Genomic DNA, 11,582 nt, shown 5'->3' on the forward strand with positions numbered 1-11,582 from the left:
GATAGTTTAGGAGTGAATAGGATTTGAACTCATTCATGTGTAGAGTGAAATTCATGTGAAATTGAGAACCAGGCAGATCCATCTACTTCCTGAACATGGCTGCAGAGAAATTGGATCTCAAAGATTACAGGTGGGGGATTTTTGAGGTATGTCCATATTCATTCAAGTGGAGGTCAAAGAAGCCCAACTGAAGGAACTCTGGACTCACAGTGACAACTGTGGATTGAACAAAAGTTCTTTTTAAAGGGGCTGTTTTGAAGATTATGATTCTGACTTTGGAGGAACTATGGTGATTGGCACTAGGAGGAATCACATGTAAAATTCCTTAAATAAAAACTAATTGACTTAAAAAAAGGGGGGGGGGGTGCCTGGGTGGCTCAGCAGGTTAAGTCTCTGCCTTCAGCTCAGGTCCTGATCTCAGGGTCCTGGGATTAAGCCCCGCCTCGGGCTCTCTGCTCAGCAGGGAGCCTGCTTCCTCCTCTCTCTCTCTCTGCCTGCCTCTCTGCCTACTCGTGATCTCTGTCTGTCAAATAAATAAATAAAATCTTTAAAAAAAATTTAAAAAAAAGTTTTGGGGAGTGCATGGGTGGCTCAGTCAGTTAAGCATCTACTTTCTGCTCAGGTCATGATCCCAGCCAGGGTCCTGGGATTGAGCTGCCAGGCTTCCTGCTCAGCAGCGAGCCTGCTTCTCCCTCTGCCTGGCCCCTCCCCTGCTCATGCACCCCCATGCATGACAAATATCTTGAAAAGGAAAAAGGTTTTGTATGGACATAGTTTTTCATGATTTGGGGGTATATGCCTAGGAGTTGAGTTAATGGGTCATAGAGTGCGTGTTTTAACGTTTTTAACAACTACCAAACTATTTTTCACAGAAGCTACCCTATTCTAAAGTCCCACCAGCAGTATATGAGCATTGCATTTCTCCACATCCCAGCCAACACCTTTCTCTTTATTTATGGTAATCCTAGTGGAGGTGATAGGGCACCTCAGTGTGGTTTGATTTGCATTATCCTGATGTTTAAAGGCTTTGAGCATCTTTTCATGTGCTTACTAGCCATTTGTATGTTTTCTTTGGATACATGTCTATTAAGATCTTCTGTCCATTTTATAAATGGGTTGTCTTTTTGTTAAGTTTAAAAATTCTTTATATATTCTAGTACCAGTCCCTTATCAATTACAAGATTTGTAAAACTTATATCCCATTCTGTGTATTGTCTTTGCACTTTCTGGTAATGTCCTTGGAAGCACAAATATTTTGATGATGCTCATTTTATCTACTTATTCTTTTATTTCCTATGCTTTTGGTTTCATATCTAAGTAATTATTGCCCAGTCCAAGGTTACAAAGATTATGCCTATATAGGCATACATGCCTCATTTTATTGTGCTTCACAGATAATGTGTTTTTTACAAATTGAAAGCTTGTGGCAGTCCTGCATTAAGCAATTCTCAGTGCTATTTTTCTAACAGCATTTGTTCACTTCCTTTTGGTGATTCTTGAAATATTGCCAACTTTTTCATTATGATTATATTTTTTATGATCTGTGGTCAGTGATTATGACTCACTGAAAGCTCCAATGATGGTTAGCATTTTTAAGCAGTAAAGTATTTTTTAATTAAGGTTTACATATATATTTTTAGACATAATGATAATGCACACTTAGTAGACTACAGTATAGTGTAAACATCACTTTTTTGTGCACTAGGAAACAAACTAAAATCATTTGATTCACTTTATTCCGGTGGTCTGGAACCAGACCTGCAGTATTTCCACAGTATGCCTGTATTTTCTTTTAATAGTTGTATAGTTTTAGTTTCTACATTTAGGTTTTGGATCCATTTTCAATTAAGATTTGTATATAGTGAGCCAAAATTAGGGGTCAAATTTCATTCTTTTGCATGTGAATATCTAGTTGTCCCAGAACCATTTGTTCAAACAACTGTTGTTTGCGCTCATTGAATTGTCTTGGCACCCTTGTCGAAGATGAACTGACCATCAGTGTAGGATTTATTTCTGGACTCTGAATTTTATCCCATTGAACCACATGTCTGTCCTTATGCCAGTTCCACTGTCTTGGTTACTGTAACTTTGTAGTAAAGTTTGAGGTCAGAAAGTGTGCAACTTTGCTCTTTTGCAAGATTGTTTGGCTATTCTGTGTTCCTTGAATTTCCATGTGAATTTTAGGAATCAGCTTATCAATTTCTGCAAAGAAGTCAGGTGAGATTCGGGTTTGGATTGCAGTGATTCTGTATGTCAATTTGGGATGTATTAAACACCTTAACAGTAATGTCTTGATCCATGAACACGGGCTGGCTTTCCTTCTATTCAGGACTTCTTTGCTTTTAGCAGTGTTTTATAGTTTTCAGAGTAGGAGTTTTGAAATTTTTTTTTTTGTTAAATTTATTCTTAAGCATTTTATTCCTTTGATGCTATTATAAATGGAATTTTAAAAAAAGATTTATTTATGTACTTGAGAGAGAGGGAAAGGGAAGGAGAGAGGGAGGGAGGGAGGGGAGGAACAGAGTCCCCAGCAGACTTCCCACTGAGCACTGAGCCCAATGTAGGGCTCCATCTCAGGACTCTGAGATCATAACCAGAGCCAAAATCAGCAGTTGGACACTTAGGCAAATAAGCCATCTGGGCAATTTTTTCTTAAATTTTTTCTTAATTTCATTTTCAGTTTGTTCATTGCTACTCTACAGAAATACAGTTGATTTTTGTATATTCATCTTGTCTCCTGTACACTTGCTGAACTAGTTCTAATAGTTTTCTAGCAGATTCCTTAGGTTATTCTGTACACCAGCTCATAGCATCTGCCTTGGTTGTTTTTTTCTTGCCTAATTGCCCCAGTAGAATCTCCAGTTCAATGCTGAATAGAAGTGCCCTGAGAGTATACATCCTTGTTTCTGACGTTAGGAGAAAACCATCCAGCCTTTCACCATTAAGTATGATGTTAACTGTGTGTTTTTTGTGGATAATCTTTATCAGGTAGAGGTAATTCTTTTCCAGTCCTAGTTTGTTGAGTGTTGTTTTGTTTTTTTTTTTTTTTTTTTGGTAAAGATTTTATTTATTTGACAGAAATTACAAGTAGGCAGAGAAACAGGCGGCGGGGGTAGGGGGGTGGGAAGCAGGCTCTCTGCTGAGAGATATGGGGCTTGATCCCAGAACCCTGAGACCATGACCTGAGCCAAAGGCAGAGGCTTTAACCCACTGAGCCACCCAGCTGCCTTGTTTAATGTTTTTATCACGAAAAGGTGTTGAATTTAGTCACATGCCTTTTCTGCATCTATTGAGATGATAGTGTGGATTTTTTCCTTTATTAACATGTTATATTGCATGATTGATTTTTGTATGTTGAACTAACTATATCCCAGGAATGTATAATGTATACTTGGTCATGTGTATATTTCTCTTTCTGTGATGCTAGATTCAGTCTCCTAATTTTTGTTGGCAATTTTGTGTCTCTATGCATAAGGGATATTTATCTGTAATTTACCTCTGATGTCTTGGGTTTTGTGTCAGGGACTTACAGAATAACTTATGAAGTATTCCCTCTTCTGTTTTTGAGAAGGGTTTGTGAAGCATTGGTGTTAATTCTTTAAATGTTTGGTAGATTTGAAGCTAATGAAGCTGATCTTGTGAAATTTTCTTTATGGGAATTTTTTTGTTTACTAATTTAGTATCTCATTAAATGTTCAAATATTATATTTCTTCTTGAGTCAGGTTTGGTAGTTCCTGTCTTTCTAGTGATTTGTCCATTTCATCTAGTTATCTAATTTATTGGTGTATAATTGTTATAGCATTCATTTATTATTTTTCATTGTTTATATTTAAAGCTAAAAATTTCTACTCAAGCCCTGCTTTAGTTATATCCCACAAATTATTTTTATCGATTTTTAAATAATTTTGCAATTTCAGTTTGTAATTCTTCCTTGATCCAGTTGTTCTTGAGTTTTGTGTTTTGTTTTGTTTTTTTTAATTATTTATTTATTTATTTGACAGAGAGAGAGAGATCACAAGTAGGCAGAAAGGCAGGCAGAGGGCGGGGGAAGCAGGCTCCCTGCCCAGCAGAGAGCCTGATGGATGCAGAGCTCGATCCCAGGACCCTGAGACCTTGACCTGAGCCAAAGGCAGAGGCTTAACTCACTGAACCATCCAGGTGCCCCAGTTGTTAAGAGTTTTTAAAAACTTTTTTGGTAGAAAGGCTCTTGTGTTTTCTGATTTTGCTAAGCATTTTTGTTGTGTGTTTGAGTATGTATGATTTCAGACAAATGTGATTTCTATTTTTTTAATTTGTTGAGGTTTTTTGTTATAAATATTCCCATGGACATCTAAAAAAATTTTTATTATCGTGTGGTTTATATGTTCTCTGCATTGAGGGTGAATATGTGTGTCTTTTTTCTGATAGTCTGGAAGTCTTGAAAAAAATTCTTTTCATGATCACTTTTGTATCTTTATATAATCTTTATTACTAGATTTAGCAGTTTTCTTTTCACCCTGGTGATAAAACATGAGGAAACCAGTGTATTTCCACCTTGTCTTTTTTTTTTTTTACAGTATTTCTACATTGTTTATAATGTTTGCATGCATTGAGATGTTCTTATGCTAGATTAAATGGACTCTCCTCACCTCTAGTGATTAGCCCAGCATTCTGTAGTCCACCCTGGCAATCCCTCCCCTGTAATTTCTTCAGAAAGGCTCACGGGCACCTTCTCTAGGGTCTCTGAGTTCATATTTGAAAGTGTTGTTTATTGCTTTTATACTTACATGAAAGAACATCTGTTCTTTGCTAGGTCAAAGGATATGTACATTTTTAATTTAAAATACGTGGTAAATATTTCCACAGTATGCCAGTTTACACTCTTAAGTAATAACTGCCCACTGTGCTAAAGGTTATTTTCTTCAGTCTTTGCCAAGGTGAGAGGCATAGAATACACCCTTCATTTTAGTCTTGGCTTGCAGTTCAGTTCTGCCCTTGTGTCAGAGATCGCACGCCTTGTAAGGTACTTCAGACCCTTTGTCTTCGTGCTCGGGGCCACTGGATATGTCCCCCTCTCAAACCCGCTGTTAGTCTTTTTGGTTTTGGAGGCCCTTGTTATGTAAAGGAAATTACCCGTTTGTGTCATATGAGATACCAGTGGGTTATTTCCTAGATGAGTCGTGTGTTTGTTTTTATTTTGTTAATGACATTTATTACTACTAGGAAAATGTTAATTTTATGTTGCCTAGTGTTCGTCAGTCTTTAGTTTCATGGCTTCTGTTTAGTTTCATGCCGTTTAGGAAGGCATAGCCCCACTATGAGATAATTTTTTTAATTTATATTGTTCTGTAGTAATAATAAGTTTTCTTTCACTCCATATATTTTTGCATGATGTATGAAATGGGTCTCTGATATAACCTTTTTTTTCATATGCAGCCAGTTGACTCAGCAATATTTATTGATCGGTCCATGGGTATTTATTTTGGGAAGTCATCAGCGTAGCAGTGGGAGCAGACGGAATTCCCCAGGAGTATATTATTGAGGGAGAAAAGAGGGCCTAGGCCTGAGTCTTGAAAGAATCCTAGAGTATCAGTTTTTGTTTGTGGAGGGTGAGCCAACCCAGGAAATTGGAAAGGAGCACTGCAGAGGTAGGGAGCCAGGAAGAAGTCCAGGGCACTCAGGAATGGAGTATCTCAAGTGGAAGGGAGAGGCTGGCTGAATGGAAGTTCTCTGAGAGGTTGAGTAAGATTGGGCCTGGAGTTGTGGATCAGATCTAGTCACAGGGACCTGGGTGATTTACTGTTTGGCGGAGTGGTGAGGCAGGTGCTAGGTTTAAGTGGGTTCAGAAGGGAGTGAAAGGTGGGAGACGGCAAATGGTAACAGTTGTTTCAAGAAGCATATCTGTGGGTGGGAGAGCAAAGACGCCTGTGAGGAAGGTTTTTAATGGTTTTGCATACTTAAATGCTCATAGGAAGCATTCAGCGAAGAGGGTGAGGCAGAGGCAACAGGTGAAGAAGGAGAAGATCAGCAGTGGAAAGTTCCCAAGAAGAGGGCACAAGACCTCAGTCTGAGACAGAGGGACCCGCCTAAAGTAGGAGAGACCACTTGTAATGTTGCAGCAGGAGGAATGGAGGCAAGGATGGAGGTGGAACTGTCTGTGTTCACCTCTTTTTGTCTTAGAGTAGCAACAGGTTAAGAACTGATGATAGAGGTTGGTGCCTCTAGATGGATGATGCCTGTTGGGTCCAGCAGGAGTCAAGGTCATGTCCTTGAGTTGCTGGCTGAGATGAAGGTAGGAGGAACATATTGCAGATCCAGAGGATCATCCCCATCTGGTTCCAAATTAGGACCTTTGGTTTAGCCGCTGTATGGGGCGTGGCGGGGCAGGGTGGAGAGCATGTGGAGGCCCCAGGGTCAGGCTTCTAACAGCCCATTGCTTTTCCTCCCCCTCTCCTGCTTTCTGCTTGGGCTTTGTTTGCTATCCCACTAATCCCAGCTCTAGCCATGGCCACGTTCCTGTTGCCACAATGGTAGAAGGCACTCCCACCCCTACACCTACTGATGCTCTCTGCTGGGTCTTCTGAGCTCCGTTTGTTCTGGTTCCTTTCGGGAACTCTCCTGCAAGCCATCTTTGAACCTGTGGTTTGAAGCATAAGGGGAGATCATCCAGGGACAGGTTTCAATTGCTCTCAACTTCTTGGGGGGGCATCCAGCCTTCTGTAATCCCAGCGAGGAAGATCTTTTACAATTGAGCCTTTATGTTGGAAACTGTTGGCACAGTTCAGAGTTGGAGGAGATAATTCTGCACGGGCTTTCTGGTGCTCTGCTTTTCTCTTTATCTGCCTTTGCTCTGATCTTGAGCATTTTCTTTTTTGCAGGGGGACATAAACTTGCCTGATTCCAGTGACTCCTGGATAGGGGATGTTCGGGGCAGTTCCACAGTGAGGAACAGTCACCTGAGTCTGGCCGGGTCCACCTGGAAGAGCTTAGCTTACAGTGAGTGGAGGAGGCTGAGGGCACATAGCTACCTGCCTGGTTTGGGGACTTTGGGGGCTGAGGTATCCTAGATCCTAGGGAGTCACTGGCCTGAGGTTATCAGCCCCCAGTCACCATCCCTCAGGAGGCTGTTGCTGCTCCGATGCCTGGATAATCACGTCTCACAGCCTCTGCCCATTCATCGTAGGCCACAGAACCTCCTTGGGCAGCTGCTGCTGTTCTCCATCCAGCCTCTCCAGCCTGGGGACCTGCTTCTCCTCCTCCTATCAGGACTTGGCCAAGCACATCATTGACCTCTCTGTTGCTGATGTGAGGAACTGTTCCACTTATCTCCGTGGTTCCTTTATCAGACCTGTGCTGGGTGGGGAGGATGGGAAAAGAGGGAAAGAGCAGGGCACTTGAGGGCCGCATGGCTGCTGGTGGCTCTCCTTCTTGACAGAAGGGGAATTGGGTGCATGCTGGCTGGAGTGACTGGCTAATCCAAGGGTCTGGTTTGTCCTGTGTCTGCTAAAGTGGGTGTGATCGCTGTGTCTCCAGGTGATGGCTGCTTGCTCAGATAATCTGCACAACCTCTTCAGCGGCCAGGCAGCAGCTGGCTGGAAGTAAGTGCCTTTGCCCAGCGTCTTGTCCTAGCCTGCTGGCTGTCCTTTTTGTCCTCTCTCTTTTCCCTTCTCTGCCCTGGCTTCCTTGAGTCCCTCACCCCAAGCTGTGACTCTGACCCTGGATCCCAGTTTTTACCTCTTCTTCCTCTTCGTTACCCTTGGTGTTCCCCAGCTATCAGGGTGAGGAGCAGGAGGTCCAGCTTTACTACAAGATGTTTTCTTCTACTCGGCATGGCTTCCTGGGGGCAAGCGTGGTGTCCCAGCCACTGTCTCATGTGTGGGCAGCTGTGAGTGATCCGACCCTGTGGCCGCTGTACCACAAGCCCATCCAGACAGCAAGGCTGCATCAGCGCGTGACCAACAGCATCAACCTGGGTGAGCCTGGGGAAGGCTTCCCGTGGGCTGTGGCTAGGGACAGAGGGAGCAGGGCTGGAGGCAGCCCTCTTGGGAGGCCAGATGCTCAGACGACCTCCAGATCACTCAGGCTGCAGAACGATGGGATATTGGGGGTGCTTCTGGGCTGGAAAGTCTGTCCACACACCTCCTGACTCTCCGCATTCCTGACCTTCCAGTATACTTGGTGTGCAATACCACCCTGTGTGGCCTGAAGCAGCCCCGGGATTTCTGCTGTGTCTGCGTGGAAGCCAAAGAGGTGCCTTTCTTGCTGATGGTAAAGATATTATGGGCAGAACTTGGGCTGGGGTGCTGTGAGAGGCCGTCATCGTGGGCATCAGGACCTCTGGGCAAAGGAAGTTTGGGCAGGCATGATGGTAGCTTAGAGGCTGGCTTCACTGGAGCCTGTCCCTGTCTGACCCTTGTCACTCTCTGTCCCCAGGGGCACCTGTCTGTCATGGCAGCTCAGTCTGTTTATGACACATCCATGCCAAGACCCAGGAGGGAGATGGTCCGAGGGGAGATCCTGCCCAGTGCCTGGGTTCTACAGCCTGTCACTGTGGAAGGAAAGGAGATTACCAGAGTCATCTACTTGGCCCAGGTGATCCTCCCTGCGTGACTGGCTACGTGGAATGCCTTGGTTCGACCCTGGCACCCCACGGGAGTTTTCTCTTTAGCTGCTTGTCACCCTTCAGTGCCGAGGCCCTATGTCCCAAGAGCCAGAGACTTGGGCTTCTTGGGTCACAGTAAGGGGGTGGTCTGTGGGGAATTAAGGCAGGAGGGGGCAAAGTTGGTCAGTCACCAAAGAGCTCAGCAGCCTTCAGCCTCTCTGTTGCCAGTGTCCTCAGGAGATAGTCGTGGCAAGGGAGGAGCAGCAGCCTTAGCAGAGCAGAGTGAGCATGACCTGGGCTGTTTCTTTCCTCTCTATTCCCAGTTCCCCACCATGACCTTCAGTAGCGGGAGGGGAAGCCCATGCCAAGATCTGAATAGCAGAGCACAGAGGCCTGTAAACTCTGGAACTGCAGACAGTCGGAGGAGATTTTCCCATCACGACAGCCCGGGTGGCTCCTTGTGCCCATCAGGAATGGAACATCCGCATCTGTTCACACCTTTAACTTCCCTCTCTGCTTAATTTCAGGTAGAACTTGGCGCACCAGGCTTTCCCCATCAGCTCCTGAGCTCCTTCATCAAACAGCAGCCGCTGGTGATAGCCAGACTGGCTTCCTTCCTTGGTAGTTAGCATCTTACCGTCAAGATGGTGCTGCAGAGCCGCAGGCCCAGGATGCGCCAGTGACGATAGGGTGGCTCTCATCACTCTGTCCTGGGATGCAAGGAGAGGCGAGGCTACCGGCTGTGGCTGACCAAGCAGACAGCACTCAGGCTGAGTGGCCAGCAAAGCCCCAACAGTACTTGGGTGACAGCTGGGGCCTCTGCAGAGCGAGGGGACCTGAACTCTTGGCCCTGGCTGGCCAGAGTGAATGAAGCTCAACTCACCATTTTGGACTTCTTACCTTTCTTTCCTGCCCCTGGGACCCGGTGGCAGACAAGTCGCTTGAAGACCAGGATTGGACGCAGCCGGCAGAACTGGGGAAGGGCAGGTCTCTCTGGCACCATGCTTCCTGGCTCTGGCCCAGCCCTTGGGCAGGGAGGGAAGCAAGCAGCCATTGGCCAGGACTGCTCGGAATCTGCCTCCAGTGTTCACCTCCACTGAGGGATGGAGTGTTGGAAAATAGCAAACCAGAAAAAGGGTTTAAAAAAACAGCTGCACAAACCACAACAGTGATTCAGAATTGTTTCTCCTTTGTTTTTTTACAAAATGCTTTATTATTAATTTTTGGTTTTTTCCCCTTTTCCTTTCCCTCACAGGAGAGGACATTTGGGTCTTTGCCTCATTCAAAGTATTGAGCAATGCTCAGTCTTGGAGCCATCACTCCAGAGCTCAGAATGGAAAGACCACTGTAGAAGCAGGTTGGACAGATTTGGGGTCATCAAGGGGATTCTAGGTCTTTGAGGAGGGGTGGGGATGAACAGCTAGGTGTTGGCTGCTGTCTGCACAAGAGGAATTTTAAAAAGCTGAAAAGTTGCTTTTTGAAGACTGGAGAGAAGATACTAGAACTCCTAGAAGTAGTACATGACTTGTTAGGAGGAAACTCAGTTCCATTCCTCACCTCCCTCAGAGCCTTGGTGCCAGCCTTCAGTGGTCTCTTGGGCATCCTGCTATTGGGGTAGGATGGGCTATTCTAGGAGGGGCTGGGGAATGGGCTTGGTTTTCTTGTACCTCAGCCTGGCTGAACTTGAGCTTTGAGTTTGCCATATGGTGATGTGGAAGTGGTTGGGGTGGGAGAGAGTCCCATCTTCCGTTCTGGTGCTCAGAGTCTTTGGTGGAAGAGGGCGACCATATGGGGTCGGAAAAGATGTGGTGAAAAGGTTTCTGTATGGTACAGTGCAGAGATTTCTTTAGAAGTGTTTGCAGGATTTTCTTTTACCTCAGATTGTTACTTATGTAAAACTGAAGGCTTTTTAAATTGCCTTTAAGTGTATTTTTCTGGTTTTTTTTTTTGGTATATTTAACACCCTATTTATGTACTCCCATCTCTGTTCATATAAATCTTTAAAGACTATTGATTGAAAGAGTACACTTGTAAATTAGAAGTCCATGGTGTCCTTTCATTTAGTGAAGACTACTGTATCATTTGAGTTCAGAATTTAGCCTGAAGATGATGACAGCAACACCTGCTCATGGCCCAGTCTGAAGATATACGGTTCATACAAATATACCGCGCTCTTCCCATGAGCTCAGCACAACTCTGCTTGAACAACAACCTGATCTGTTGCCCAACTGTAGCCAGCTGTAGCCCAGATATACAAATGAGAGAGGATACCAGAGCAGTCACTGCCACGCAACCGCGACCACAACCCCCTGGAAGGAAGCTCTTCAACAGGTGAGCACCTCTGGGCTTCTGGGCAGAGCCGGCAATGGGAATCCAAACATAGGGTCGCTAAGAGGTGACAGACACTATTCCCCTTACCGTTAGAGCCTCACACCTGGCCTGAGTCAGAATCTCAGAATATCAACTGAGGCTGATGTTGCATTCAATGTAGTCCAGGGCCCCAGCTCTAAATGATCATGAGGAAGTCATATTTTGGTTTTGATGTGGGGGGCTCTCAGGCTCATCAGAATCACCTGGAGAACTTGTTACATTACACCCCAGAGTTTCTGAGTGGGCCTGGACAGGGGCCAAGACATTTGTATTTCTAGGAAGTCTGAGGTGATCCTGAGGCTGCTGGTCTGGGGACCACACTTTGAAAATCACTGTTTTAGACAATTCACAGCCAGCAGATACATAGAAAAGGACCTAATTCATTCACTAGTTTTTGAGCTGCCTGTGATTCCTAAGTTTATCTTATTGCCTAGAGAGTGGGCCTTTAAGGTTCACACAGGCCCATGATAAGTTTCCTGAATTGGGCCCATGCTGCACTGAACTGAGCGGGCTTGAACCCAGCACCTGCGGCTCTGGGCTTGTCTCCCACCTGTCCCATCCATGGGGAGCTGCCCCAGCTCAAGTGGTAGCTTCTTACCTCGGGGGTCAGATTCGAAGGACAGTGCTCAT

At 44.9% G+C, this 11,582-nt stretch overlaps 1 protein-coding gene across 1 annotated transcript in view; it reads left to right on the forward strand.

The window, feature by feature from the left end:
* STARD9 (StAR related lipid transfer domain containing 9) overlaps positions 1 to 10,623 on the forward strand; it is a 125,103-nt gene extending 114,480 nt beyond the window's left edge. Inside the window, 7 exon segments of the mRNA XM_047738251.1 lie at positions 6,859 to 6,976; positions 7,164 to 7,285; positions 7,514 to 7,578; positions 7,751 to 7,953; positions 8,151 to 8,230; positions 8,414 to 8,572; positions 9,110 to 10,623. Of these exon segments, the coding sequence (XP_047594207.1) occupies positions 6,859 to 6,976; positions 7,164 to 7,285; positions 7,514 to 7,578; positions 7,751 to 7,953; positions 8,151 to 8,230; positions 8,414 to 8,572; positions 9,110 to 9,211 (849 nt within the window). The 3' untranslated portion in view covers positions 9,212 to 10,623.
* The last annotated feature ends 959 nt before the right edge of the window (positions 10,624 to 11,582 follow it).

Source organism: Lutra lutra, chromosome 7, assembly GCF_902655055.1.
Source record: "Lutra lutra chromosome 7, mLutLut1.2, whole genome shotgun sequence".
Lineage (NCBI taxonomy): Eukaryota > Metazoa > Chordata > Mammalia > Carnivora > Mustelidae > Lutra > Lutra lutra.